This window comes from Oncorhynchus clarkii, chromosome 20 (genome assembly GCF_045791955.1).
Source record: "Oncorhynchus clarkii lewisi isolate Uvic-CL-2024 chromosome 20, UVic_Ocla_1.0, whole genome shotgun sequence".
NCBI lineage: Eukaryota > Metazoa > Chordata > Actinopteri > Salmoniformes > Salmonidae > Oncorhynchus > Oncorhynchus clarkii.
In genome coordinates this window covers 10775873-10803608 of record NC_092166.1, presented here as the reverse complement: position 1 = coordinate 10803608, position 27736 = coordinate 10775873, and the positions used below count along the sequence as shown (strand labels likewise).

Below are 27736 nucleotides of genomic sequence, written 5' to 3'. Positions count from 1 at the left end.
TACAATACTACGTTTTGTATTTATGTAGCGAAACTAATTACACATACAATTGTGACAACTTAAATTATGTCTCAGTCTCCTGTAGTTTCTAATGGGTAGTAATCTCACAGAAAAAAATGGAATCTGAATATTGCATTTATTTAAATACATTAAATTTGCAATGTAACAAAACTATTGGCATATGAAATTCAAACACCATTTAAATGAACAAAACATGGCTCACTTCATTTTCTGTAGCTAGTGTACTTAACACTTGTTTGTATCGCTCTACCAAAACCTTAGCTCTTTGTCTCCATGTCTTTTTCCCCCCCATTTACATTGTTCACAGACTACTATCTTACAATAAGAGTGCTGAATAAAAATATGAGGTAAGAAAGTGGTTTGAAAAGTACAGATCATGCAGAACATGCTAAACAGCAACAAAAACATTTTGTTGTGAAAGTGAGAAAAATAAAATATACAGAAGTGCACATTACAAAATAATAAATCAAATTACAGCTTTGCATCTTTGGTTACAAAGTAGGTATGAACGATTTCACAGCTTTTTTCCCCCCACCCCAAAAACACATGTACAAGAAGACGAGTATGACAATAAACGTTCCATTTTGGAGACAAAGAAACTAGCAATTGGATTGGAAGTTTGTTAAAAAAAAAATAGTCTACCGCAGATTCACGTTCAGATTTCCTGTCCGTAGACTTGGTGTTCACCTGTACAAACTTTGCTATGTTCTTAATACTTTACACTATACAAAATGTACATTCAAACTGGATCTTGACTGGTGCGGATAAACAATTCCATTGTAAAACTGCCTGTTTAGTGTTAGACGTATGTCAGAGTTTCTTTATTATTGCCTACATATTCAACTGGTTAATGTAATACACTGCCAATTGTGTGTACAGACTATTTTAAACACTGATGACAAAAAAAAAAAAAGCTTTTTTTTTTTTATCGTTTTTTTGTGACATTGTTCCTTTCATGAAAATAGCAGCCCCGTAATAAATAAACATTAACCGTAGAACTTTAGACTGATGCATGGATTGGACTCATGTCGAAGTATAAATGGTGGCGCGGCTCCGAAAATAGATCTCTCCCCCACTTCTTACTTACAACATGAAACAGCAAGGCTAAAAACACATCTCTTACAACAACAAAACCACTCTGGGACGCTCCGATTCATCCTCATGTGAGCTGCACAACTCCTTTGTAGCCGGGGTGGGGGGGAGATCTGGTCCACAGCACTCAACCAGTCCAGGCTCCAGTATGGCGCCCCATAAGAAAAGCCCCAGTCTCTCTCGCGCAATGATTGCATTAACACTGGGAAAGCCAAACAGGCACAGAAGCACTGCTCTTGGTTGTGGTGGCCAAGCTGGTGGAGAACAAGACAATATAATTATTTTGTTGTTTCGTATGCTAATTTAGAATAATTGGAGGGTGCTTTTCTGCTTTTTTTTCTCCTGCTGGGGGGGAATGCACTTCAAGCGGAGTTGCCGTTGGGCTGCGGTTGCAGCAAAGGCTGGCTGGCGTCAAGCTGGGGTTGGGGCTGGAGTTGCTGGGCCTGGAGCGGAGGCTGCGTTTGAGGCTGGGCCTGGAGCTGAGGCTGCATTTGAGGCTGGGCCTGGAGCTGAGGCTGCATTTGAGGCTGGGCCTGGAGCTGAGGCTGCATTTGAGGCTGGGCCTGGAGCTGAGGCTGGCCTTGGCCCACCCCTTGCTGGGGAGGCGTGCTGCAGGAGGAGTTTGTGGCGGCCGGCCGGACGGAGAGCTCAGACAGTTGGTCGCTGTTGGCCAGGGATTTCAGCACGGCGTTCTCCTGTTCCAGCATAGAGTTCCTCTCAAACAGCTCCTTGATCTGCTCCTTCAGCACCTCCACCTCCTCACGCACTGCATACATCAGATGGCTTTTCACTAAGTCCTGAAGGGAGAGAAAACAGGGGACATGCTATTAGTATTTAGCTCGCTAACATCCTCAGTGGGAGGAAAGAGCAGAAGATCCTATTAGCATTTAGCTTGCTAACATCCTCTGTGGGAGGAAAGAGCAGAACAAGTTATTAGCATTTAGCGCGCTAACAGCCATTGCGAGAATACAGGCTAGTTGTTCTGCTCTATGTACATTAACTGAACAAAGCAAACCCTGTAGGCACATGATGATTTCGCAAACAAAAATGGCCCGGAGCGGCAATGAAGTCAGCGATAAGTCAGACCACAATTTATGCTTGTATTCATCCATGTCAGCAATTGGCTCAGACCAGGGAAACTAGTTGGAGTCTCTAGATGGCAAATTATTTTAATTACTTTAGTTTCAGTTAAGTACCAAGGAGGGACCTAAACCAGGAACCTAAAACATGATATGAGTTGAGATTTGTTCCTTACAATACAGTAGTTCCATTTCAACAATGAGATTTCAACAAGAGACTGTTTAAAACAAGAATGAAAGCAAATGATACCATAAAATTAATATGATTAAATAAAAACACTTACCATCGCCTGTTCGATTTTATTATCAATGGCAACAACACTGGCTCCAGAGGCACTGTAAAAGGAATAGAGGAGAATATTAAACAATCATAGGGTTAATTTAACTAATTACTGATTACTTTTCATACACTTTAAAAAAAGGTTTCTTTAACTTTGAACATTTCTGACACTAGAAACCTGAGAGATACCATGGGCCAGTTTATCATGAAAGTAAAGTGAAAAGTAGCCTAGTAGCCCAGCCTGGTCTCAGACTAAACGTAACATAGTAAATGTAAATCCGGGACACTGAAATTAGTATGATACGTTACATAAAGACAGACGGTTACTTAAAGCAAAAACTTAAAGTAGGGACGATGTATAACGCGAATGTCTAGCAACGCAAAGATTGTGAGTTCGACGCATCACGGACAACTTCAGCATTTTAAAAACTTTTACGTTTTAGCTACATTCAACTACTTAGCATGTTAACTAACCCTAATTCCTAAACTTAATCCAAACCCCTAGCTAACGTTAGCCGGCTAGCTAGACTTCGTAACACACAATACGAATTGTAAATTCGTAACATATCATACGAAATGGGTGATGGATATCCACAAATTAATACATACCATATGAAACGCAACACATAATATTAAATGTAGTGTCTCAGATATTTTATTTGACCTTTATTTAACTAGGCAAGTCAGTTAAGAACAAATTCTTATTTTCAACGACGGCCTAGGAACAGTGGGTTAACTACCTGTTCAGGGGCAGAACGACAGATTTCTACCTTGTCAGCTCGGTGATTTGAACTTGCAACCTTTCGGTTACTAGCCCAACACCCTGCCGCCCTAGGCTACCCAGCCACCCATTTAAAGTACAGAATAATATGAAATGCTCTGAGACCAGGTTGATTAGTCATTAACTTTTTTTCCATATTATTCCTCAAATATCCTAACTCTATCATACATCGTAAGTGCTTCAAATGCAGTAAATTCAGTAAAGCATCAGTGACAATTATGATATTAAAAAGGTAGCCTATTAAGATATGAATGCCACGCTACTAGTACTACTAGCATGCTAAGCTACTAGCAGTGACCTAGACAACAGTTCAATGTAGGTCACAGCCGACAGGAGAAAGACCAGCCATATGGCCGCATTAACACTGCAATGCAACTTTTTGGACGACCGGACAAAATTCACATAGAAATGTGAGTTATATATTCTCATTGAAAGCAAGTCTTAGAAGGGATAGAGCTGATCTATATGCGCTATTTCTATGCTTCCCATTTTTAAGTTTTGTTTTTGCATCTTTTCCTTTTGGTTTTGTACACCAGCTTCAAACAATAATTCTCTACACTACACTTGTTTTGACAAACTGAAATTAGGCTAAACAATTTGAATTTTAGCAGCCAGGAAATGGCAGAGCGATTTCTTAATAGTGAATCTTTAAAAATGGAGACACGACTCACATTCCTAAACTGTGCAATCAAAATATATCACGAGATGAACGTGCAACGTAAAAGTTAGACAAAACCACACAACACATCTTGTGACACAAGTCCATCAGTGATGAGAACCAGAATGAAAATAAGTCTTGTGCCTCGATAATTGTGTGTGTGTGTGTGTATTGTTGTACTCTAATGGCTGAGGCAAATCTATATGAATGAAAAGAATTTACATAAAAAAACTAAACTAACATGCATTTATTCAACGACAGGTGTAAATTCTGCACCGTGACCTTTTTGGAAATGTAGTCTACATTTATCGAACGTGTGCACAAAACATATTCCAAACATCCGACTGAAACCACATTTCCAACCTAATTTAGAAAATATAAAATCAAAAACATCAGCGACAACTACAGACCCAGTCCGCATTAAACGGCACACTTAAAACAAACGCTCCACTATCGAAAACGGGCGACGGTGAAACTAAAGTACTGAGCAAAAGTTACCCGCGTCGTTCCCTGTAATGGACCAATGATCCGGAATAACTACGAGAACCGGGACAGCACGGTAGTTCGTAGGATAGTGTAGAGCATGGTTGAGAGAGTATTCTTTCATAGAACGTGATTGAGCGAAAGGACACTACTGGAAGGCGTAAGTATCACTAGGCTACACCTGGATAAATGTAACAAGAACCCGCACGCACACCACAAGAAGAAATGGGTTGACAAGCATGCGGTGGGGATACATTTCACTGCTCCCGCAGCCACCTTCACCTTGATGCACATGCAGGGAGAGAATGGTACATATATCCAGTTATTTTAAAAATCAGGTCAATCAAATAGAAACAAGTTGTTTTTTTTAAATCAAAAACGAGTGTTACTACGCAACTAATCATAAATCAAATGGCAATGGTGGTTTATGACTCAGGTCAACGGCATGTATCCAAGTGAGAATGACTCCACAAAACAGGGAAAGTGGTAAAATGGAATGGATCCGCAATGAATCACCTTGCTTTGGAGTACCCGTAACAAATGCCTATAGCTCGCATGCATTTTGGAGTAGGTTAGGCTGGCTCTGCACAAGAATGCAGATTCAAATTAAGTTTAGTAAAGGGGCACACCTCCCCACACCCCAAAAAGGGATGTGTGGTTTCATGAAATAAGACATTGATACTATATCATATGAACCATACAGCCAACATTTGACAAACAGCATGACTTTCAAAAGCTGTTCACATGATGCGTCATGAAGGCTACACCTTTGAAAGACTAACTATAAAATCTCCTTTATTATCTTAGCCAAATAAATAATCTGAAAGACATGCAAGATATTTTGATTAAATGCGCAGTATACACTCAGTGGCCAGTTTACTAGGTACACTCATATCTAGTACCGGGTCGGACCCCCCTTTGCCTCCAGAACAGCCTGAATTCGTCAGGGAATGGAATCAATGCTCAATTAGTATCAAGGGACCTAACGTGTGCCAGGAAAACATTCCCCACACCATTACACCACTGCCACCAGCCTGTACCGTTGACACCAGGCAGGATGGGCCATGGACTCATGCTGTTTACGCTAAATCCTGACTCTGCCATCAGCATGACAACAGGAACCGGGATTTGTTTTTCCACTCAAATTGTCCAGTGTGGGTGATTCCACTAGACCCACTTCTTGTTTCTAGTTGATAGGAGTGGCACCTGGTGTGGTCGTCTGCTGCAATAGTCCATCCGCCGTGACAAGAACCCACGAGTTGTGCGTTCTGAGATATCGTTCTGCACACCACTGTTGTACTGAGCCGTTATTTGCCTGTTTGTGGCCCGCCTGTTAGCTTGCACAATTCTTGCTGTTCTCCTTCCACCTCTCACCAACGAGCTGTTCTCACCCACAGGACTGCCGCTGACTGGATGTTTTTTGTTTGTTTCACCATTCTCTGTAAACCCTAGACACTGTTGTGCGTGTTAACCCCAGGAGGGGGTTCTGAGATACTGGAACCGCCTGGTACTGATGATCATACCACGCTCAAAGTCACTTAGGTCACTTGTTTTGTATTCTAACATTCAACCAAACAGTCTCTAAATGCCTCGATGCCCGTCTGCCTGTTTATATAGCAAACCATGGCCACGTGACTGTAGGATTTAAGCATTTTTGTGAACCGGGTGGTGTACCTACAACTGCCCACAGTGTGTGTGTGTGTGTGGATGCAGTATTCACCCAGATATGTGGTAGCCTTTATCAGCAAGGACTGATTGCATAGGTTGATATTCGGTGCCATTCTACAACGGTCATCACATTGTTGTGATCCACACTTTAGAAGGCTAGGAACCAGGTAAGACAGCTGCTGATTTGACATCTCAGGCTCTAATGAGCGCACACACACACACAGAGCTTCCCTCAAAATGAGTGTTGGATGGCCCTGGAGCACGACACAAGACATTCTGTTCTTTCACCATCCAATTTAGTTGTCCAAGAAGAGCGGAAGTACAAGCAGATTAACATCAGCAGGCTTCTCCACAGAGGAATGCCCTCCTAGCTCTGCAGCCAATCCAGTGACATCATTTATACCACTAAATCTCCTCTTTGAGCTCGTTGACAAGAGGATGATGGGTAATGAAGACCGAATAAGACAAAACATGACAAAAAAAATGGAATGTTTACATCTGTGCTTGCCTGTTAAAATGGAACTAATAGAAACATATTGAAAGTATTTGTCCCTGCCCACCTGGTACACCAGGCAGGCTAAAGCAAACGCATGCGAAGCCAGGCAGGGCCCCACTGTCAGGGAGTCGTTACGTAGGACCCCAAAAAAACCTTGAAGAAAGCAGGCAAAACAAACTTCAATGTGTGTTTAATTGTTTAGTTCCAGGTGTACACACAGGCCTTCTATAAAAAAGGTTTTCTACAAGTTTTCAAAAAAAAGGTCTGACCAGACGGATCTCTTGCTCTGTAAAAGCACAGACCTCGCCGTGGGCCCCAAGTCCAAATATCTCCAGACTAGTCCCATGCCAGTGAGAGACCAAAAACTAAAATCAGTTGAAATTCTTAAATCAAATGAATGAATGCAAACATGGACTGGCCTAATCATGTGACATAGGCCTAAACCAAACACTGTTGTCGCCATGGTGTCACTGGTCCTGGCACTTTAATAAAATCTTACACAACATCAAAACAACCAGAATTAAACATGTCAGCTTAGCAGTTAAGAGCACTTTGGCCAGTAACCAAAAGTTCGCTGGTTCAAATCCCCGAGCTGAGTAGGTGAAAAAAATAAATAATAATCTGTCGATGTGGCCTTGAGCAAAGCACTTAACCCTAATTGCTCCCGAAAGTCGCTCTGGATAAAAGCGACTGCCAAAATGACTAATGTAAACATTGGGCTCTCTAGCTAGCGAGTGTACAGTATGTACACTGCCTAACTGGGCGTAAACGGGCAATACCAGCATTACGAATTTAGATGCTGGGACAGACTGAAGGAGAGTTTGTTTATTCATTTGCTCAGAAAGGAACAAACGTGACATAGCACAGGCCTGGGTTACAGGACAAAATAGAACAGTCATGTGGTTCTTCCAGGATTGCTCAAGATGAACCTGGATAAAACCAGCCACTGGTGGTTGAGGGATGGTAGAGTCTCACTATATGACTGACAGAGGTCAATGTGACCACGACGAGGACAGTCTGTTCTGGCCATTAGACACAGTGAATAGAAGATACTGCTATTCAGTGTAAAGGACTGAGGGATTGCCAAAGATAGCTAGTGCTGGATCAGCGCCCGTGGTGGAATTCAGCACCGATCAGCGCTGCCACAAACCAGCAGACCATAGATCAGTCTGGGCAGTGCCCACTCAAATGAACCTACTTTAATACATGTCAGCTTAGCGGTACCTTGTACCGTTTTTGACATTCTGGTGAGCCTATGCATCTATATAGAAAAAACGAAACCAAAATCCTTTGATTGGCATAATTCTTGCAGTGCGACCACCCGAAACTCAGCGAAGGTCTGAAGGTCTTGAATTTGGGCCCCAGCGGCAAAATGAGTTTGACACCCCTGGTGTAATCTGAGAAGGTGCATAGAGTATCTATTGTGACACTAACAACAATATTTTTGTGATGCTTACAGCCGTTTATGGTTGGATGTGGAACAGTCACAGCTTTCTTCAAAAGCATCTCGTCCATCCAATGATTTAACAAAATCAGCTGGTTTGAATTAAGCTGGTGTTGAATCATGAAGGGTTGGTTACACACTGCTACATAGGCCAAGAAAAATAACAGAACTAGTTACCAAAGCCCATGGCAGCTTTGAGTGTCTGAAAGTTGGGCCGAGGGCATCCCTCCTCCCTCGCCATCCTGTGGTGCTGCTGGTGGTGATGGAAACCAACTAGAGATAGACATTCCAGGTGATTGCAGTAACAGTAAAGTCTCCAAACAATCACAGCACAACTGAAATCCACATGTACTCGTCCAGGCGGATGCAGTGCATGTTACTGCAGCGTCCCAGTTAAAAAGCACTCAAGTCAGCCAATCAATGCTTTAGTACTAGTGTGGCTCAGGCACACAGCATTGTGGGAGGTCGGGTATTTGAAATGACTGCATATGTATGTGTGCAGTTCTCCTCAGCTGTTTTAACGATGTGCATTCATTTCCAATCTGGTGCTGCTCTCTCCTCAGATATGGTTTCATGTACAGCGCCTTCAGAAACTATTCACACCCTTTGACTTTTTCCACATTTTGTTGTGTTTCCGCCTGAATTTAAAATCCATTAAATATATTTTGTCACTGATCTACACACAAGACCCCATAATATCAGAGGGATTCATGTTTTTCAAAATATTTACAAATTAATAAAAAAGGAAAAGCTGAAATGTCGAGTCAACAAGTATTCAACCTCTGTTATGGCTAGCCTAAATAAGTTCAGGAGTAATAAAAAAGTCACATAATAAGTTGCATGGATATTTTTACAACTTCCAGACTTACCCAGAAAGACTCACAGCTGTAATCGCTGCCAAACGGGATTCTAGCGTGACTCAGGGGGTTAAATACTTACCTAATCAAGATCGTTTTTCATAATTGTTTTACGAATGTTTGAATTTTCTAACACGTTGACAGACAGTATTTTGTGTAACTCATTGACAAAAAAATAAAATAATTTCATCCATTTTAAAATCATACTTCGTAAGAAAACAAAATGTGTAAAAAGTAAAGGGGTGTGAATACTTTGAAGGCACGTGGTCATTTTTATAGACGCTCCTCAAGAAATTCCTGCCCCCCTGAATGCTGTCTGAAAGGGGTAGGGGGAGGTCATAATATACTGGCAAATCATATGTTCTGTACGTAGGTGTGATAGGGAAAGGTATCGGATGTGTCATGTTCAATAGGAATAATCAGATTTTTTTTTTGTTTTTTACACCTTTATTTAACTCGGCAAGTCAGTTAAGAACAAATTCTTATTTTCAATGACGGCCTAGGAACAGTGGGTTCCTGTTCAGGGGCAGAACGACAGTTGTACCTTGTCAGCTCAGGGGTTTGAACTTGCAACCTTCCGGTTACTAGTCCAACACTCTAACCACTAGGCTACCCTAAAGGACTTCATATTATGACTGAAAAGTACCTTCCTTTCTAGCACCACTCGGTCCAGTTTCATACTGACCAGTGTCATACTGACCAGTGTACAGTCGTGGCCAAAAGTTGAGAGAATGACACATTCATTTCCAAGTTTTCTGCTTCAGTGTCTTTAGATATTTTGCTCGAGTTGCTCTCGGAGGATGTGTTGGTATCATTCTTTATTCATGGCTGTGTTCTTAGGCAAAAATGTGAGTGCGCCCACTCCCTTGGCTGAGAAGCAACCCCACACATGAATGGTCTCAGGATGCTTTACTGTTGGCATGACACAGGACTGATAGTAGCGCTCACCTTGTCTTCTCCGGACAGGCTTTTTTCCAGATGCCCCAAACAATCGGAAAGGGGATTCATCAGAGAAAATGACCTCAGCAGTTCAATCCCTGTACCTTCGGCAGAATATCAGTCAGTCCCTGATGTTTTTCCTGGAGAGAAGTGGCTTCTTTGCTGCCCTTCTTGACACCAGGCCATCCTCCAAAAGTCTTCACCTCACTGTGCGTGCAGATGCACTCACACCTGCCTGCTGTCATTCCTGAGCAACTCTACTGGTGGTGCCCTGATCCCGCAGCTGAATCAACTTTAGGAGACAGTCCTGGCGCTTGCTGGACTTTCTTGGGCGCCCTGAAGCCTTCTTCACAACAATTGAACCGCTCTCCTTGAAGTTCTTGATGATCCGATAAAATGGTTGATTTAGGTGCAAACTTACTGGCAGCAATATCCTTGCCTGTGAAGCCCTTTTGTGCAAAGCAATGATGACGGCACGTGTTTCCTTGCAGGTAACCATGGTTGACAGAGGAAAAACAATGATTCCAAGCACCACCCTCCTTTTGAAGCTTCCAGTCTGTTATTCAAACTCAAGCAGCATGACAGAGTGATCTCCAGCCATGTCAGCTGGTCCTTTTGTGCCAGGGCTGAAATGCAGTGGAAATGTTTTTTGAGGTTCGGTTCATTTGCATGGCAAAGAGGGACTTTGCAATTAATTGCAATTCATCTGATCACTCTTCATAAGATTCTGGAGTATATGCAAATTGCCATCATACAAACTGAGGCAGCAGACTTTGTGAAAATGTATATTTGTGTCATTCTCAAAACCTTTGGCCATGACTAAGTCAGTTGAGGTGAGGTTCAGGGAACAACTGTTTGTTGATGCACTTTAGTAGGCCTTAGTGTTACTGAGGAGGCAGGTTGCCTGACACTTAAGAGTGTTGGGCCAGTAACTCAAAAGGTCGCTGGTTCGAATCCCTGGGCCGACTAGGTGAAAAATACTATTGATTTGCCCTTGAGCAAGGCACTTGCTCTAATTGATCCTGTAAGTCGCTCTGGATAGGAGTGTCTGCTAAATGACTAAAACGTAAATGTACTGATGTAGGCCTATTGGCTGAGTGTGAGAGGTTTGGCTGGCCAACATTCCCACTGCCATGCGGTTTCCATCCATGCACATCCACAAAGGAAAGCTCACTGTTACTGAGCTGCTATGCACTGCACCATAAACACACACAGGAAGGCCTGTCCCATCCAGTCCAGTACAGTACCTATCACTGTGGGCCTTAGAGTCCTGCAGCCTGCTGCCAGACTGGAAGGCCCGGTAGAACACCATGGAGGGGGTCCTGTGTCAACCAAAGTCAAAAGAAAACAGGAGAGAAAAGGAGAGGGGATGAATCAGAGAATACAGGAGAAAACGAGAAACCCGTCTCGTATTGTTAAATTGACTTAAAATCAGAAGAACACCCTGTGTGCATGGTTACCTAGATAGGAGGACAGAGGCTGTGCCTGAAGGTGTCTCAGTAAGTCAGCTGTCACAAGTTCGAGATGAGTACACAGTAAGTAATTCACAAATATTAAAATAAAATTTTCTAGGGGGGGGTTCAAGTGCCTGTTGAAAACAATACATGTACATCTAACCCCACACTCTTAAAAATATTTATAATGCAGCACAGGCAAATGAGGCAAAAACTGTAAAATGGCTTAAGTGTTGAGTTCTGCAGAGAAGGAAAGGAGTTATTTCGCCAACCACTGTGTTGATAGGGGGCGAGCTCAAATGGATACCATTCCCTCCCATGTCCCGACTATGGGGCCCTGGAGGCCACAAGCACACCATGTTCCATGAGGACGGAGAAATGCCCCCCCTCAAAGCCCCATGTCCATAAACTGAACTACACGTGTGCATCCCCCCCACCCCGCCGTACAGCATGTGTGTGAATATCTGAACATTGAGCCAAGGCTCTTTTCCTAGAAATCTCTGGCACAAACTCTCTTTGTCACACAACACTTTTGGAGCTCCACCTTCACGTTTTGTCTCGCTTCATACAAAACCCAACATACATAAACTCATGCAGTACTAATAGCGTTGAGCAATTAGTGCTTTTTGAGGTCTGTTCGGTTCAATTTATTTATTTTTTAAATAGTTTTTGATTTTTTGAAGTGTTCCACAAAAGGCACTAGGCGGGTTCAATGCTGTAACATAATAAAACAAGGATTACAAATCTCATGTTGGTAGCGTCTGTCCATTACTGCTCATCATTTAACATGACTTTAATGGAATATATATTCAGTTTTATTTGATGACTTTTATTTCATTCCAAGTCATCATCTCATCTCTATAGAGCTGCTATGCGATCTGACCAAAAAAACTATTTTAGTAGTTCTTCAAAATAAATAAGTCGTTATTTTATGACTGCTGAATAGCAACTATTCATAAACTTGTCTCGTATTTTCAGGTAGAGATACCGCAAAGCAACTGCTCTCTATCCCTTTCCATCAAGCATTCTTCTGTCTCTTTTTCCCCTCCGTGTCTGCCCCACTTTCACCTAGAACAGCAGGCGGATAAGAAAACACCCAGACCGGACAAGTAGGTGAGCAATGGATTATGGTCAATTGTCATTTATTACCACAGTTTAGTGCAGAAAACATGTAGAATATTGGCCTGTTGGAAACTACAGTTCAGCTCGATCAGATTTATCTCTAGAGAAAACTGTGCAATGTCAGATTAAGCTCACAGGAAAAGAAATGTAATTCAAATCATTTAACCGATGCCGCTCAATTAGCCGTTTACACACACTCATGTAAAAAGAGGACGTTACATCACCGGTCAAGCTGAGGAGAGAGAGTTGCTGCAGGTCGTTTGTGGGCTCGGCTGGGCTTACATTAGTGTTGGGCAATATCCAGACTGGCATACCTTCATACTGTTCCTGTACACACATAAAACACATTTAGGCAGCAGGGATCTTGATCCAGGAGGGGATTGATTGTCTCTGCCGGAACCAAGAAGATTGATCTTGCATTAGCCACATAGCTAGCAAGTTAGCAAACCAAATGCATAGCTGGAGTCCTGAGCTGGAGATAACTATCTAAGATGTGCCAAATAAATTAACTTAAGCAGTGGCATAGCATTTGCTAGCAGCATACCACCCTGCATCCCACTGCTGGCTTGCTTCTGAAGCTAAGCAGTGTTGGTCCTTGGATGGGAGACCAGATGCTACTGGAAGTGGTGTTGGAGGGCCAGTAGGAGGCACCCCTTCTTCTGGCCTAAAATATATATATACCCCAATTCCCCAGGGCAGTGATAAGGGACGTTGCCCTGTGTAGGGTGCAGTCTTTCGGACGGGATGTTAAACGGGTGTCCTGACTCTCTGTGGTCACTAAAGATCCCTTGGCACTTATCATAAGAGTAGGGGTGTTAACCCTGGTGTCCTGGATACATTTCCATCCACATTCCATCAAGGACACCTAATCATCCCCAGCTTACAATTGGCTCATTCCTCCCCCCTGTGACTTTTCCCCAGGTCGTTGCTGTAAATGAGAATATGTTCAGTCAACTTACCTGGTAAAAGCATGCAACCCTGCAAGGCTTTTTTGTTGTTGTTGACAATATTGAAAATCATACCGTCGGTATTTCAAACTACCCCAGTATACCGCCCAAGCCTAGATCACATGATTCTAGAACACCATCATCAATGTAACAGATGAACTGGAGCGGTTATCCTCTCCTGTTTTCAAGTTGTAAATCTCCCGACTCTGAAAGGACACCTTAGCCCAATTATGACTGGTTGTAACCTTCTCCTAAACTAACAGACCTCAACCCCTGATGCAACACGCCCATCAGCACATGATTGAGGTAGCCTAGATAACAGCCATATCAATGTAAGCTGTTGATTCCTAGGCCTGAATTGGTTGAAAAACTACTAGTAAACTTTGCTACAACATGACTGATAGTTGAACGTAGAGGTCGACCGATTATGATTTTTCAACGCCTATATATATATTTTTTGTAATAATGACAATTACAACAATAAATACTGAATGAACACTTATTTTAACTTAATATAATACATCAATAAAATCAATTTAGCCTCAAGTAAATAATGAAACATGTTCAATTTGGTTTAAATAATGCAAAAACAAAGTGTTGGAGAAGAAAGTAAAAGTGCAATATGTGCTATGTAAGAATGCTAACGTTTCAGTTCCTTGCTCAGAACATGAGAACATATGAAAGCTGGTGGTTCCTTTTAACATGAGTCTTCAATATTCCCAGGTAAGAAGTTTTAGGTTGTAGTTATTATAGGAATTATAGGACTATTTCCCTCTATACCATTTGTATTTCATTAACCTTTGACTATTGGATGTTCTTATAGGCACTTTAGTATATTGCCAGTGTAACAGTATAGCTTCCATCCCTCTCCTCGCTCCTCCCTGGGCTCAAACCAGCAACACAACGACAACAGGCACCATCGAAGCAGCGTTACCCATGCAGAGCAAGGGGAACAACTACTAGAAGGCTCAGAGCGAGTGACGTTTGAAACGCTATTAGCGCGCGCTAACTAGCTAGCCATATCACTTTGGTTACACCAGCCTCATCTCGGGAGTTGATAGGCTTGAAGTCATAAACAGCGCAATGCTTGACGCACAATGAAGAGCTGCTGGCAAAACGCACTAAAGTGCTGTTTGAATGAATGTTTACGCGCCTGCTTCTGCCTACCACCGCTCAGTCAGATACTTGTATGCTCAGTCAGATTATATGCAACGCAGGACACGCGTGTAGTTAATTAACTAGTGATTATGATTGATTATGCTTGATTGTTTTTTTATAAGATAAGTTTAATGCTAGCTAGCAACTTACTTTGGCTTACTGCATTCGAGTAACAGGCAGTCTCCTTGTGGAGTGCAACGAGAGAGGCAGGTCGTTATTGCGTTGGGCTAGTTAACTGTAAGGTTGCAAGATTGGATCCCCTGAGCTGACAAGGTGAAAATCTGTCGTTCTGCTCCTGAACGAGGCAGTTAACCCACCGTTCCTAGGCAGTCATTGAAAATAAAAATGTGTTCTTAACTGACTTGCCTAGTTAAATAAAGGCATAAAAATAATAATAATAATAATAATAATAAATAATAATAAAATACAGATTTACAACAAATAAAAAAAAAAAGATTTCAGGAAATCGGCGCCCAAAAATACCAATTTCCGATTGTTATGAAAACTTGAAATTGGCCCTAATTAAAATAATCCATTCCGATTAATAGGTCTACCTCTAGTTGAAAGGTGTCTAACCTAACTCAATACAGCCCTCAAGCAAAACTAATGACCCAGAACAACCAGTTCAACAAAAATAACCTTTTCAGGCATTCTTTTCCATTGATGTCAACCATTTCTGTCTGTGTCAAACGTTGGCTGCGTTCACCCCTGCACACACAGAACCGCCTTGAGTGAGCCTGGTGGCTGGTTGGTTTGCTTGCAGGGTGTTGGACCTCAGAGCAACCTCACTAATTCACTCAGCATGTGAAAAGCCATAGGGACTTTGAAGGGGAGGGAATCAATTCAGTTACATAAATCAGGATATTATTTTTTGACAATATCGCAATATTTTTGCACTAGTCGGCTGTACTGCCACCAAAACTCCAGTATTTTTCCATCTATAGCTTGTTCTCTATCCAATTTTGAAAATGTTGAGCCAAGATATTTTTAGCAATTTATTTCCATGACTGATCAAAACAGTCAGATTTCTCTTGTTCCTCTGCAGCAGACATGGTGAGCAATATGTTAGGAACACTGAATCTTAAAACATATAGAATTGTGACAATTGCAGTACATATCGTATCGGCACCTAAGTATGGCGATTTGGTATCGCAAGGTCCCTAGCAATTCCCAGCCCTAGAAAGAAGCAATCTCTCCTGGTGTTCATGAGGCCATCTGTCCCATCCATCAGAGCCTGGGCAGAACTAGGTCAAGACTATTTAGATTCCAGCGCTCTGTTAGAGTCCCCCTGCGGCACAGGTTTAATTCAGTGGGGTGTTGGGGAGTAAGAGAACGGGGCTCAATGCCCACACTGTAAATTCATAAATATGGCCACACTTCTGGGAATGTTCCCCTGTACTGTAGACCCTTAAATCAGGAAGCAGGGGTGATGGAAAACAAAACTATGGAGAGAGTCAAGGGAACTGACTTTCGTGGAACTGTGGTTTCTTGGACTCACAGTATGTCCTATAGGCCATGTCGTGTTTCCCCCATACTCTTGTAAGGATGTGGATAGGCTAGGCAGAAAAGTTACAGATATTAAGTTTGTGACATTGCTTTAACCTACCTGGACAATCTATCAGCGCTTTCCAGAGTTACACAGATAAGAAAGTGGAGCTAAGGAAAGGCCTCTTGACTATTCAAACATACTTCACTTAAAACACCACTCACCTAAATACTGTGCATAAATAACATCCTCTGCTTTAGCCCTTTGTGACATACAGCGAATCTATTAAATCAGGGGCTGAGGAGCATTTCTTTCTGAAGCGCCTTTCTTTCTGAATCTAGGGCTGACGTGCCTTTCTCTGTAAACAATGGCGGGAATCGGTACCTGGGGCAGAGGTGATGACTGAGAAGGGAACCTAAATACGACAATGGAGAGACCGGCAGAGTGGGTCCGCAGGGAACAATGCACCTTTTTTTAGAATAGCAATAAAATCTTTAAAAAGGCAGCGGGACTTGAGAGAGGCTGATGAGTGCAAAGATTACCATTGGTAGGCTAATTCCGTTCACCCATTTTAGCCAACAGGGCCTGCTGAATGGTATGAAAGTGAAGAACATGGGGCTGGATGCAGGCTAATGTCTTCAGGTACATTGTAAATGAGTAGCAGAGGCTGCAGGCGAGTCAGGACACAGTGATCAGCGGTGGTCCAGGCCCCTCAGGATACAACTGGACACCCTGGGGTTAAAGGCCAAGTGCCACTCGTTATCACACACCCTGACATGAAATACATATACTTCCCCTAACAGACTATTGTACTCAAAACTTTTAAAAGTTCATCCCAACCCCCCATTCTATACCCACATTCCACACACACTCAAACCCAAGCCACAAACCTCCTTGTCCACACACACACCCCTCCCCCAGACTCACCTCCTTGTCCACCCCTCCTCCAGACACCCTTGTCAACTCCCCCCCCCCCTTCCAGACACCCTCCTTGTCCACACACTGGCTCATTTCACAGTGTCAATCCCTGCCTTGTCCACACTGGCTCATTTCACAGTGTCAATCACACCTTGTCTCCTAGTGGGCTGCTGAATCAAGTTGCACAGCTCAGCTAACTTAGACCTAAAACACATTCCATCCACCAGGTGATTTACAGAGACTGACTGACACCATAAGGTAAATTTGGCTACAATTGTTGTTAAACTGTTGTTGTAAGCAAATAGCCTCAGTTCATTATACAAGTATATCTAGTTAAACATCTTCCCCTAAAATGTATTTTACTCTGACAACACCACATAAAGCTGCAAAATGTTCTGCAACAAGTTTTTCGACCATCAGGCATACATTAAACGTCTAACACGGAACCCAAACCGGCTGCGCGCCTGCGCCATCGTGCATAAATGTATTTTGTCTCCCCACACCAAACGCGTTCACAACACGCAGGTTAAAATATCAAAACAAACTCTGAACCAATTATATTAATTTGGGGACAGGTCGAAAAGCATTAAACATTTATGGCAATTTAGCTAGCTAGCTTGCACTTGCTAGCTAATTTGTCCTTTTTAAGCTAGCTTGTTGTTGCTAGCTAATTTGTCCTGGGATATAAACATTGAGTTGTTATTTTACCTCAAATGCACAAGGTCCTCTAGTCCGCCATTTAATCCACACATAAAACAGTCAACCGAATCAATTCTAGTCATCTCTACTCCTTCCAGGCTTTTTCTTCGACTTTATATTGCGATTGGCAACTTTCATAAATTAGGTGCATTACCGCCACTCGGCTTTCAGTCACCAACGTGGGTATAACCAATGAGGAGATGGCACGTGGGTACCTGCTTCTATAAACCAATGAGGAGATGGGAGAGGCAGGACTTGCAGCGCGATCTGCGTCAGAAATAGAACCGAATCCTATTTTGGCAACGCAGACGCTCGTTGACACGGGCGAGCAGTGTGGATGCAATAATTGTTTTTTTTTTTTTTTTTACCTTTATTTAACCAGGCAAGTCAGTTAAGAACAAAATCTTATTTTCAATGACGGCCTAGGAACAGTGGGTTAACTGCCTGTTCAGGGGCAGAACGACAGATTTGTACCTTGTCAGCTCGGGGGTTTGAACTTGCAACCTTCCGGTTACTAGTCCAATGCTCTAACCACTAGGCTACGCTGCCGCCCGAATAACAGATTTCTAAATTTATTTTGCAACGCTCGCGCAGGCGACACGAGCGGTGCAGTCAGCCTGTCAATCTGAAATAAAAAGTAGATAAATCGGGGGAGAGCAGCTTAAAATCGGCCATCGTCAGGCTATCTATGGCTGAGGGGAGGGGGGGGGTGAGATTTGAGTCAAGACACAGCTAAGCTCTACAGTAATCACTTGCAGGAAGAACTGGCAGGGGGATACTGACTTAACGAATGATGCAACAGTTGACTCTAAAAAAAAAAAAAAAAATACATTCCCGAACTTGCCATTAAAATAACAGTTTCAATGCTGAGGGAAGGGGACCCATGTCCCATTACAAATTCTAAAACATGTGGGCAGAATGTGCAACAGATCAGATCGTGACTTGGTCTCATTACAATAACAGTGACAGTTGCAACAAATTAGAAACCCAATATCACCAACATCTTTGATGGCGTTTGATTTCTATTGTGAGAATGGGGAAACAAACTTACAACTGGTTAGTTGGACCTGAATGTTATAGCCCTGATGTAAACAAGGAAGATGGGCCTAGTACATAGCCCACATGCCTATCCTACACACCAATCTGGAAACATTATTATAGAATAGGACTCCATGGAACTCCACTCACTCTGCGCCGGCTTCCTAGAGATATCGGGAATACCTCAGTCACCTCTAAACAGAAATGTCATTCAACACTTAACTGATGTGCAACAACTGCCAGTTTGCCTCGCCTCTCTATGCCTGTCAGTCAGTCAAGGGGCCTGGCACTAGACACTGCAACATGGGATGTTCCCCGCTGGCAAAAAAGACACTAGAGTGGTAATGGACAGAACAGAAGAGCATTTCCTCTGGAAAAATGTGAAGGACGGAGCCTAAAAAGGTCACATGGCCTATTTTTGCAGCCTATATTCGAGTCAGGTAATTGTTTCCGTAAGGCACTCATAACTTGAATATTTATCTGGCATAGAACACACAACAAGCCAACGAGGTAAATGGATCAACTATTCTACTACGGGGTTGTCAGATTTTCCTATTTTATTACTCGTTTCGTTTACAGAGGAAAAATAAATGTGGACTGTTACAGCATCTTCAACGTGCGCCCCAGCAGAAATATGTTTTCCCATGTTCCATATTTTTGGGCCGTGGTGAAAATGATTTTGCCGTGACACAGCGCCACAGCTATACGACTGCATTGGAAGCACTGAAACGGATGCAAAGTTACAGCCAAGTCTCGCCAGCCAGGGCCACAGTGTGGTTTTGGTTGAGGCATTGCAGTTTCATACGCCACTCAGCTCCTGACAAGAGACCGTGGGTGACTGACAACGAGCTTTTGAATTAAGTTTCAGACAGAGAGTGAAAAAAGTATGTATGGCAGAAGAACGTGACAACTAGTAGTGATTTCTGGTTCTGCATTGCCGTTTTAAAACACAGCAACTTAGGAATGGCAAAACTGTGTATGTTCAAACACACAACTAAAATCTATTTTTCAAAAGGATAATAAAAAGGAAAGTTAAGCTCACGAATCAACAAAGAGCAGAACCAGAGCTTTCAAAATAAAATAAAAACATGTGCTGCAAAAACACACAAAACTATTTTTTGAAAAAGCCAGTAAGGCAAGTTGGGCTCGTAAATCAACAAAAAGGGTCAAACGATTGTAGGCATCTAGGACATGTGACCGAAAACAAAATGCCTGTGCTGCTGCATATATACTGCCTAGTCTAGGCTATATTTCAGTCTATAAAACCGGTATATGGAAACCACCAAGAGATTTGAGGCACTTCACGGTTTCCTCTAATGCTTGCCGACCCCGACGAGCACTCAACTCAGGAACTGAAAGTTTTAGCATATGAACAGGAAGTGTGAGTGACACCTCTCACCCCTAACAACCCCCACAACCCTAACCCCCTCAACCCTAACCCCCTCAAAAAAAAGCAGATGATCACATCCTAAATTGAAGTCTAGTTCCTAAACTGTATACACTAAATGTACTATTTTCAATCAAAGGTTACCATCTGTAAAGCTCCTATGCCAGACTGTAGTCAATACTTCAATATATCTGTTTGTAGGCCTATCTAAAAAAAAATGTAAAAAACTTGACTCCTGTATCAAATGTTTACACATCATACAGCCTAACAGTCCCTGAGCAATCCACTTGGCTAGACTTAACCCCCCCCCCCAAAAAAAAAACACCCAACAGCACTGCACCAACTCCTGGCCCATCCTCTCAGAACCTTTTCCTAAGTGGGGTCTAGTAGCTAAGTGAATGGAAATTCTGATAGCATGAAATGTGGCAAAACACCAGCTCCAGCCTCCACCATACTTCAACGAGGAAGCCTTTTTCTAGGTCAGGAGCTAACATAAAAAGAAAAAAGAAATGAAAAAGGTCAAGCACACAGGAGGACTAAGACAAAAGGAATATCTGGCCTCCAGTGTAGAAGGTGGCTGGCTATAAGCTTATTTTGCAAGTTTGTTACAGAGGCCATCAACTTAGAAATTGCCTTAAAGGCAGAGTGCAGTCAAAAACATGACTTTCCTGTGATGTGCGTGTACTGTGAAATAGTGAAAATTATGTTTGGGGGGGGGGGGGGAGAAAACACCTGAAATATCTGCCTTTTTTGGAAGAACGGGAGTTTTGGCTGGCCTGGTGACATCATCAGGCGATAAAGTGGTTAATAGACCAATAAGAAAGAGTTCCAAACCTCTGCCAATAACAGCCACTTTTCAGTTTTCCCCACCCCACTCCGACAGTCCTAGCAAAATTCTTGCTTGAGAAATTGCTCTTTGCTAAGAAGTTTATTTTTGACCACGTCAACATAATAAAAATCATAGTAAAGGTACTTAATCGACACCCAGAAATGATTTGATATTGAAATAAAAACATCTGCATTGGACCTTTAACGTGTGATGGCAACAGAATTAGGATAGCTGGAGATTAGCCTGGGTCAAGTCAGCAACATTGTATTTAGACTAACAACTGAAAACAGAATACATCAAAGCAACACGAGTACACACACTTCTGTACACCAGTAAGGAGTTAGTAATGTATGCTCATTGCTATCTAACCCAGGTGTTAAGTTGGGGGGGGGGGGGGTTACTTGGGCTACACTCCAGCTCCCTTTCGAGAGTATACCTACTGAGAAACATATTTCCTGCCTGTTAGCCCCTCCGCTCCCATGTATAGCTATGCTACATCCCAAATGACACCCTAGTCCCTACATAGTGCTCTACTTTTGAACAGAGCCCTGGAAGAAAGCCCCGTTTGTCTGTCCAGCCACGCCAACCAAACCACTGATGACAAGACGTCATCGTGACAAGAGGAAAGAAATTAGAGGTCTCCAGAACACACCCGCTGCTCTCTCCTCTTCTCCAGTCCATCTACATGTCCAGGGAGCTGGCTGACTGGATGCTACATGCAGCCATGAGTTCAAACACAGACCCTCCCCCTTGTGAACACACACACATGCTTATGCCCCCCCCCCCTCGCTTCATACAACCAATCCACAGCTGCAATGTTTTTCCACACTGCTATAAAAGCCTGCCAATTCAAATCAATCTTTATTTGTCAAATGCTCCAAATACAACAAGTGCAGACCTTACAGTGAAATGCTTACTCACAAGCCCTTAATTGTACTGCTTAAAAGAGAGAAACAGTGCCAAAATGGTTTAAACCTCAACATATGAGATTGAGCTATTGTTTCGCAATAGCTATTATTAGCTAGGCCTCAGTCATGCGTCTGAATGGCCCTGCCCCTAAGAGTCTCCAGTATGTGGCCCGACAGCATTTAGTTGACTTTCTAGCCAGGTTATTCCCTTCCATATGATAAATGGTGAACTGTGACAGGGTGAAAGGTGGTGGCTTACCTGTCCTCGTCCCCGTCTATGGCTATTCCAAACAGGCTGTTCACAGAGGGGTTGTTGGCCAGCTGCAGGCTCTCAGGGATCTTCATCAGGTTTTTCTCAGAGAAGGCGGGAGGCTGGCCCTCCTCCACATGGCTGAACCCAGCCACCGGGAGGCCCTGCGCCCCCCTGCCATCGCGGGCCTGTTGCCCGGGCAACAAGGAGGCAGTCAGGTTTGGCATGGCGGTGGGGGCTAATGTGGTGGCGCTGGAGGCACTGGGCACAATGGTGGGCACGTTTTGGGTGCCGGGGGGTGAAGGGTGGAGGGCGACGGGTTGACGAATACCCGTGGGGGCATACTGACCTACAAGCTGTTGCAGAGTAGAGCTTCCGCCCAGTACCATGGATGACTCAACACCTCCACCCATCAGGCCTGAAGCTGGCTGACTGACAGGTAAAGAACCTCCTCCCCCCACTGCTGCCATCTCCCCTACCTGCCCCAGCATCGGAAGCCCGGTGGCGGGAGTCATGACCAGTGACGGGCCCTGACCCACAGTCTGTCCCACATAGAGGGTCTGGCTGGCTGAGGCCACTGCCTGCATGCCAGGCTGGTTCTGTTGGTAGTAGTCTGCCTGGTTCTGGGGCAGGCCTGGGGGCTGGTTGGGCAGGTGCTGTCCCAGTGGAAGCTGCTGTAGCATGGCCTGCTGCTGGGGAGGGTAAGCCAGCGTCTGGGTCTGGGCTGCAGGGGTCGTGCTTGGGGATTTCTGTATGTGAATGCCACTTTGAGGAAGACCGTTGAGCCCCACAGGAAAGAGGTTCTGGTTGGCAGCAGGTTGGATAGTACTCAGCGTTGGCTGCTGACCTGGGACAGCCATGAGGTTGTTGGTGGGGAAAGTGTTGTGTGTGGCTGTTCCAGGCTGCCCCATGTTGTAGTTTTGGTGGTGAGGCTGCTGCTGCTGTTGCAGTGTGTCCATTGGGTGAACGTGCAAGGCATTAAGAGCAGCAGCATCCACTATGGAGTCTAGGCCCTGGCCGGAGTGAGTCGACGGTGCAACCACCAGTCCGCTGTCCCTGTCAGCACTGGGGTCAAACGCATTGGCATGTCTAATGTTATCCGTAGTCCTGTTACCCTCTGAGTCTTTCTCATAGAACTCTGTGCAAGTCCATCTGCCCTTTCTGAAGGGCTCTCCAGTACCATGGTCAAGTTTGATGACCCTGAAACGTGAACTGCAACTTGCTGTCGATGACATAGCAGAAGTAGGGGTTAAACTAGTCACTACTGGCTGGGATGTGCTCACTGACACTGTTGTAGCCCCCCAACTGGCCACTGGGGCAGGCTGTGGCATGAGCCCGGACTGAGCAATAGGGAGGCCGCTTGACGAACCACTTCCCAGTGTTTGCTGGCTAACATGAGGCGAGCCTGCCACTCCTGCCTTTCGAATAGCAAAACCTTCATTTGGAGGCCCCGACATTGCAGGTATCTGCCCAACTTTAGGTACACTACGCGGTGGGACCATAACGCCTGGTGCCTCTTGCTCCCCTACATGGTTTAGGGTTTCCTCAGACGAACTTCGATCACATACCTCCGGCTCGAAGTCAGCCCGGGACACGTCGAATATTTCCGACGACACGTCTTCAGTCCGTGATTCGTCTGGGTCGTCCAGGCTCTCCGTGTCGTCCGTGGCACTGCTGGCCGCCACCTGAGCCTGTGTCACACTTGTGATCTGAAAACAGCTTTTCTTTTTAGCCGGCATTTTAGACATTTTGAGAGCCTGCGTTCACAACTCCCGTCTAAATGTCTCGCGTTAAAAGCAAGTGAGTTAGCTAATATCAGCTGACAACTGGCTATCTGAAACAGCGAATTTGCATCGATGGAAGTTTTTTTAAACTATTATCAAGAGGAGTATGAGTCATCCTTGTTCCTTCCTCCTCTCGTCTCCTGTTGCATTTTACGAGTTCATAACATTGAAGACCAACCCTTCCACGTCCCGCGTTTGCCAATAGAAGTAGTAATTCGATAACTGATCCAAAGCTTTGATCCGTCCGTACCGGCCTGTTCAGTAAAGTAATGTCCGGACCCCGTAGTTGTCAGATGGCGGCTGTCGCAGATAGAGTTGCCCAGCTGCGGCAGCTACTTTAGACTGTGAAGCGGGCCCGTACCTCTCCACTCAACTAGCTAGCTGGCTACAACAACACTCTCTTTACGTTGGGACAAGTATGTAAGACATCTCTCGGAACAAGTCACCTCTCCCCTCTTGACTTACGAACTTAAAACGATTCAATACTCACACTCGTTTCAAAGGTAAATGTAACCCATTTCCAAGAATAAATCGTCTCTAGTTCACACTTCAGGGAACTGAAATTCCGAACAGCGGCTACCTCCCTCATTCTTGTCAAGATGGCTAGCTAGCCTAGGCTAGTTATGTACAACCGCACTGCATCGTGGGTAACATACGCAACAATATTTACGTACATGATTATTGAGAATTTCATTTCCCTCGTCTCTCTCTCTCTCTCTCTCTCTCTCTCTCTCTCTCGATATAAACTCAGCACAAAAAAAAGAAACGTCCCCTCACTGCCAACTGCGCTTATTTTCAGCAAACTTAACATGTGCAAATATTTGTATGAACATAAGATTCAACAACTGAGACATAAACTGAACAAGTTCCACAGACATGTGACTAACAGAAATTGAATAATGTGTCCCTGAACAAAGGGGGAGGGCGGGGGGGTCAAATCATAGGTAACAGTCAGTATCTGGTGTGGCCACCAGCTGCATTAAGTACAGCAGTGCATCTCCTCCTTGTGGACTGCACCAGATTTTCCAGTTCTTGCTGTGAGATGTTACCCCACTCTTCCACCAAGGCACCTGCAAGTTCCCGGACATTTCTGATGGGAATGGCCCTAGCCCTCACCATCCGATCCAACAGGTCCCAGACGTGCTCAATGGGATTGAGATCCAGGCTCTTAGCTGGCCATGGCAGAACACTGATATTCCTGTCTTGCAGGAAATCACGCAGAGAACGAGCAGTATGGCTGGTGGCATTGTCATGCTGGAGGGTCATATCAGGATGAGCCTGCAGGAAGGGTACCACATGAGAGAGGAGGATGTCTTCCCTGTAACGCACAGTGTTGAGATTGCCTGCAATGACAACAAGCTCAGTCCGATGATATTGTGACACACCGCCACAGACTATGACAGACCCTCCACCTCCAAATCAACCCCGCTCCAGAGTACAGGCCTCGGTGTAACACTCATTCCTTCGACGGTAAACAGGAATCCGACCAACACCCCTGGTGAGACAAAACCGCGACTCGTCAGTGAAGAGCACTTTTTGCCAGACCTGTCTGATCCAGCAACAGTGGGTTTGTGCCCATAGGCGACGTTGTTGCCAGTGATGTCTGGTGAGGACCTGCCTTACAGCAGGCCTACAAGCCCTCAGTCCAGCCTCTCTCAGCCTATTGTGGACAGTCTGAGCACTGATGGAGGGATTGTGCATTCCTGGTGTAACTCGGGCAGTTGTTGTTGCCATCCTGTCCCGCGGGTGTGATGTTCGGATGTACCGATCCTGTGCAGTTGTTGTTATACGTGGTCTGCCACTGCGAGGATGATCAGCTGTCCGTCCTGTCTCACTGTAGCTCTGTCTTAGGCGTCTCATAGTACGGACATTGCAATTTATTGCCCTTGTCACATCTGCAGTCCTCATGCCTCCTTGCAGCATGCCTAAGGCATATTCACGCAGATGAGCAGGGACTCTGGGCATCTTTCTTTTGGTGTTTTCAGAGTCAGTAGAAAGGCCTCTTTAGTGTCCTAAGTTTTCATAAACGTGACCTTCATTTCCTACCGTCTGTAAGCTGTTAGTGTCTTAATGACCGTTCCACAGGTGCATGTTCATTAATTGTTTATGGTTAATTGAACAAGCATGGGAAAGTGTTTAAATCCTTTACAAGTTATTTTGATTTTTACGAATTATCTTTGAAAGACAGGGTCCTGAAAAAGGGACATTACTTTTTTTGCTGAGTTTAGTAGCTCTTAAACAACTTGTCTTAATTGAAAGGCATTTACAGACTACATTTTGTATGCATTTCAAGATTTCTCAATGTATTTTAAACCTGATTGTTATTTGTTGGGGCATCATTTGAATTAGGCATTTTTATTACTCACTTGGCTGACATCCCCCTCCTCTCCCCTGTAACTATTTCCCGGGTCGTTGCTGTAAATGAGAATGTGTTCTCAGTCAATTTACCTGGTAAAACAAGGGTAAAAAAAAGCTAAGTTAGTAATAAACTCCACCGCTTACAATTTGTTCCGCTCAATGGATGGGTGATTAACACTATTGAAGGGACTGGCAACAATTCAAAGTAAAACCCCTCCATCGACCCCTGGGTGTCTTTGTTTTCAACGGGTTCTGATTTTGCACACCAATGTATACAAATCTTAAAATATTCAGTAAGTTCAATAGAATTATAGATTGGTGTGAATCCCTAGATACATATTTTTCATTAGGATCTGGCAAGTTCAGTGGTATAAAGTACTTAATTAAAAATAATTTAAAGTAATACTTAAGTAGGTTTTTGGGGTATCTGTACTTTACTATTTATATTTTTTGACAACTTTTACTTTTACTTCACTACATTCCTAAAATAATTTACTTTTTACTCCATGCATTTTCCCTGACACCCAATAGTATTCAATACATTTTGAATGCTTAACAGGACAGGAAAAGGGTCAAATTCACGGCTTATCAAGAGAACATCCCTGGTCATCCCTACTGCCTCTGATCTGGCAGACTCACTAAACACACATGCTTTGTAAATGATGTCTGAGTGTTGGAGTGTGCCCCTGGCTTTCTCTTAAAAGAAAAATACAAGAAAATGGCGCCATCTGGTTTGCTTAATAAGGAATTAAAAATTATTTGTACTTTTACTTTTACTTTTGATACTTTAAGTAAACAAAATACGTTTAGACTTTTACTCAAATAGTTGTACTTTTTCCACCACTGGGCAAGTTAGAACCACTGCCTAAAGATATTTAGATCTGACCTTGTTCACAGTATAACTAGAGGGACATTCCAAGCATATCATGATTATTTTTGCTTTATTAGTTTGAGATTATTGGATTGCTCATAATATTACTCAGCTTCTTCAAAATGTTGTCTCTTTTCATTTATTTCAGCTGTAATGTCCCCATGAGACCTAGTTTTCCAGGTGGGACCACGTGAGACACATGTACTGTAGCCTACAGAGAAAACGTTTAACAACAACAATGTCGGCATAGCACTGTAATATTTTATTTCTTTAAATGCATATTTACTGAATTAGCTCATGGTAACTTGCCTTGCTTTGGGGCACGGCAGCAATATGCAAAGCCTTATGACTGATGATTCTCTGATCACCAGACTTGGTCATATTCATATCCTTTACAAATTGATCATTGTGTTGTATCGAAACACTTTATGAACAGCCAACCTCCACTGAAAAACCCATGATTCATTCTCTAGAGTCTAAGACGTTAGGGGGGTTATAAACTGACATATGGAAAAAGTAAAAAAGTAAAACCCCTACCAGTCTCATTTATCTATTTGATTTTGAATTTTAGGATCCTTTAAGTGTAAAAAATATATATTCTAAAAATATTACATAAAATATTGAATTTGGACTTTAGTACCAAATCCTATAGAAATGCATTGAAAAACAGATTCATACATGGAAAAAAATAAGACAGTCAAAAAATGCATAATAAGGAATAAGGTTTTT

The 27736-nt window shown here is 43.4% G+C and overlaps 1 protein-coding gene across 2 annotated transcripts; it reads right to left on the bottom strand.

Annotated features, from left to right (window-relative positions):
• Window positions 1-119: 119 nt before the first annotated feature.
• Window positions 120-24392, bottom strand: LOC139375872 (TSC22 domain family protein 2-like). 2 transcript variants are annotated; one of them, XM_071117817.1, is made up of 4 exons: window positions 22004-24392; window positions 11046-11120; window positions 2477-2528; window positions 120-1910 (listed from the first exon to the last, which is right to left on the bottom strand). In XM_071117817.1, the coding sequence occupies exons 1-4, from the start codon at window positions 23740-23742 to the stop codon at window positions 1476-1478; spliced, it is 2301 nt and encodes a 766-aa protein (XP_070973918.1). In that variant the 5' UTR covers window positions 23743-24392; the 3' UTR covers window positions 120-1475. The 2 variants fall into 2 exon arrangements, with proteins under 2 accessions (XP_070973918.1, XP_070973919.1); XM_071117818.1 differs by lacking the exon at window positions 11046-11120 and having other exon boundaries at window positions 22004-24383.
• Between the last annotated feature and the right edge of the window lie 3344 nt (window positions 24393-27736).

Excerpts from the sequence above, each read along its gene's own strand:
- LOC139375872 (XM_071117817.1), bottom strand. The coding sequence starts at position 23,742 with ATGTCTAAAATGCCGGCTAAAAAGAAAAGCTGTTTTCAGATCACAAGT. Across the intron at positions 11,121-22,003 it reads ATAGACGGGGACGAGGACAG|GACCCCCTCCATGGTGTTCT; the intron begins GTAAGCCACCAC and ends TGGTTGACACAG. Across the intron at positions 2,529-11,045 it reads TCTAAGGCCCACAGTGATAG|TGCCTCTGGAGCCAGTGTTG; the intron begins GTACTGTACTGG and ends TTCCTTTTACAG.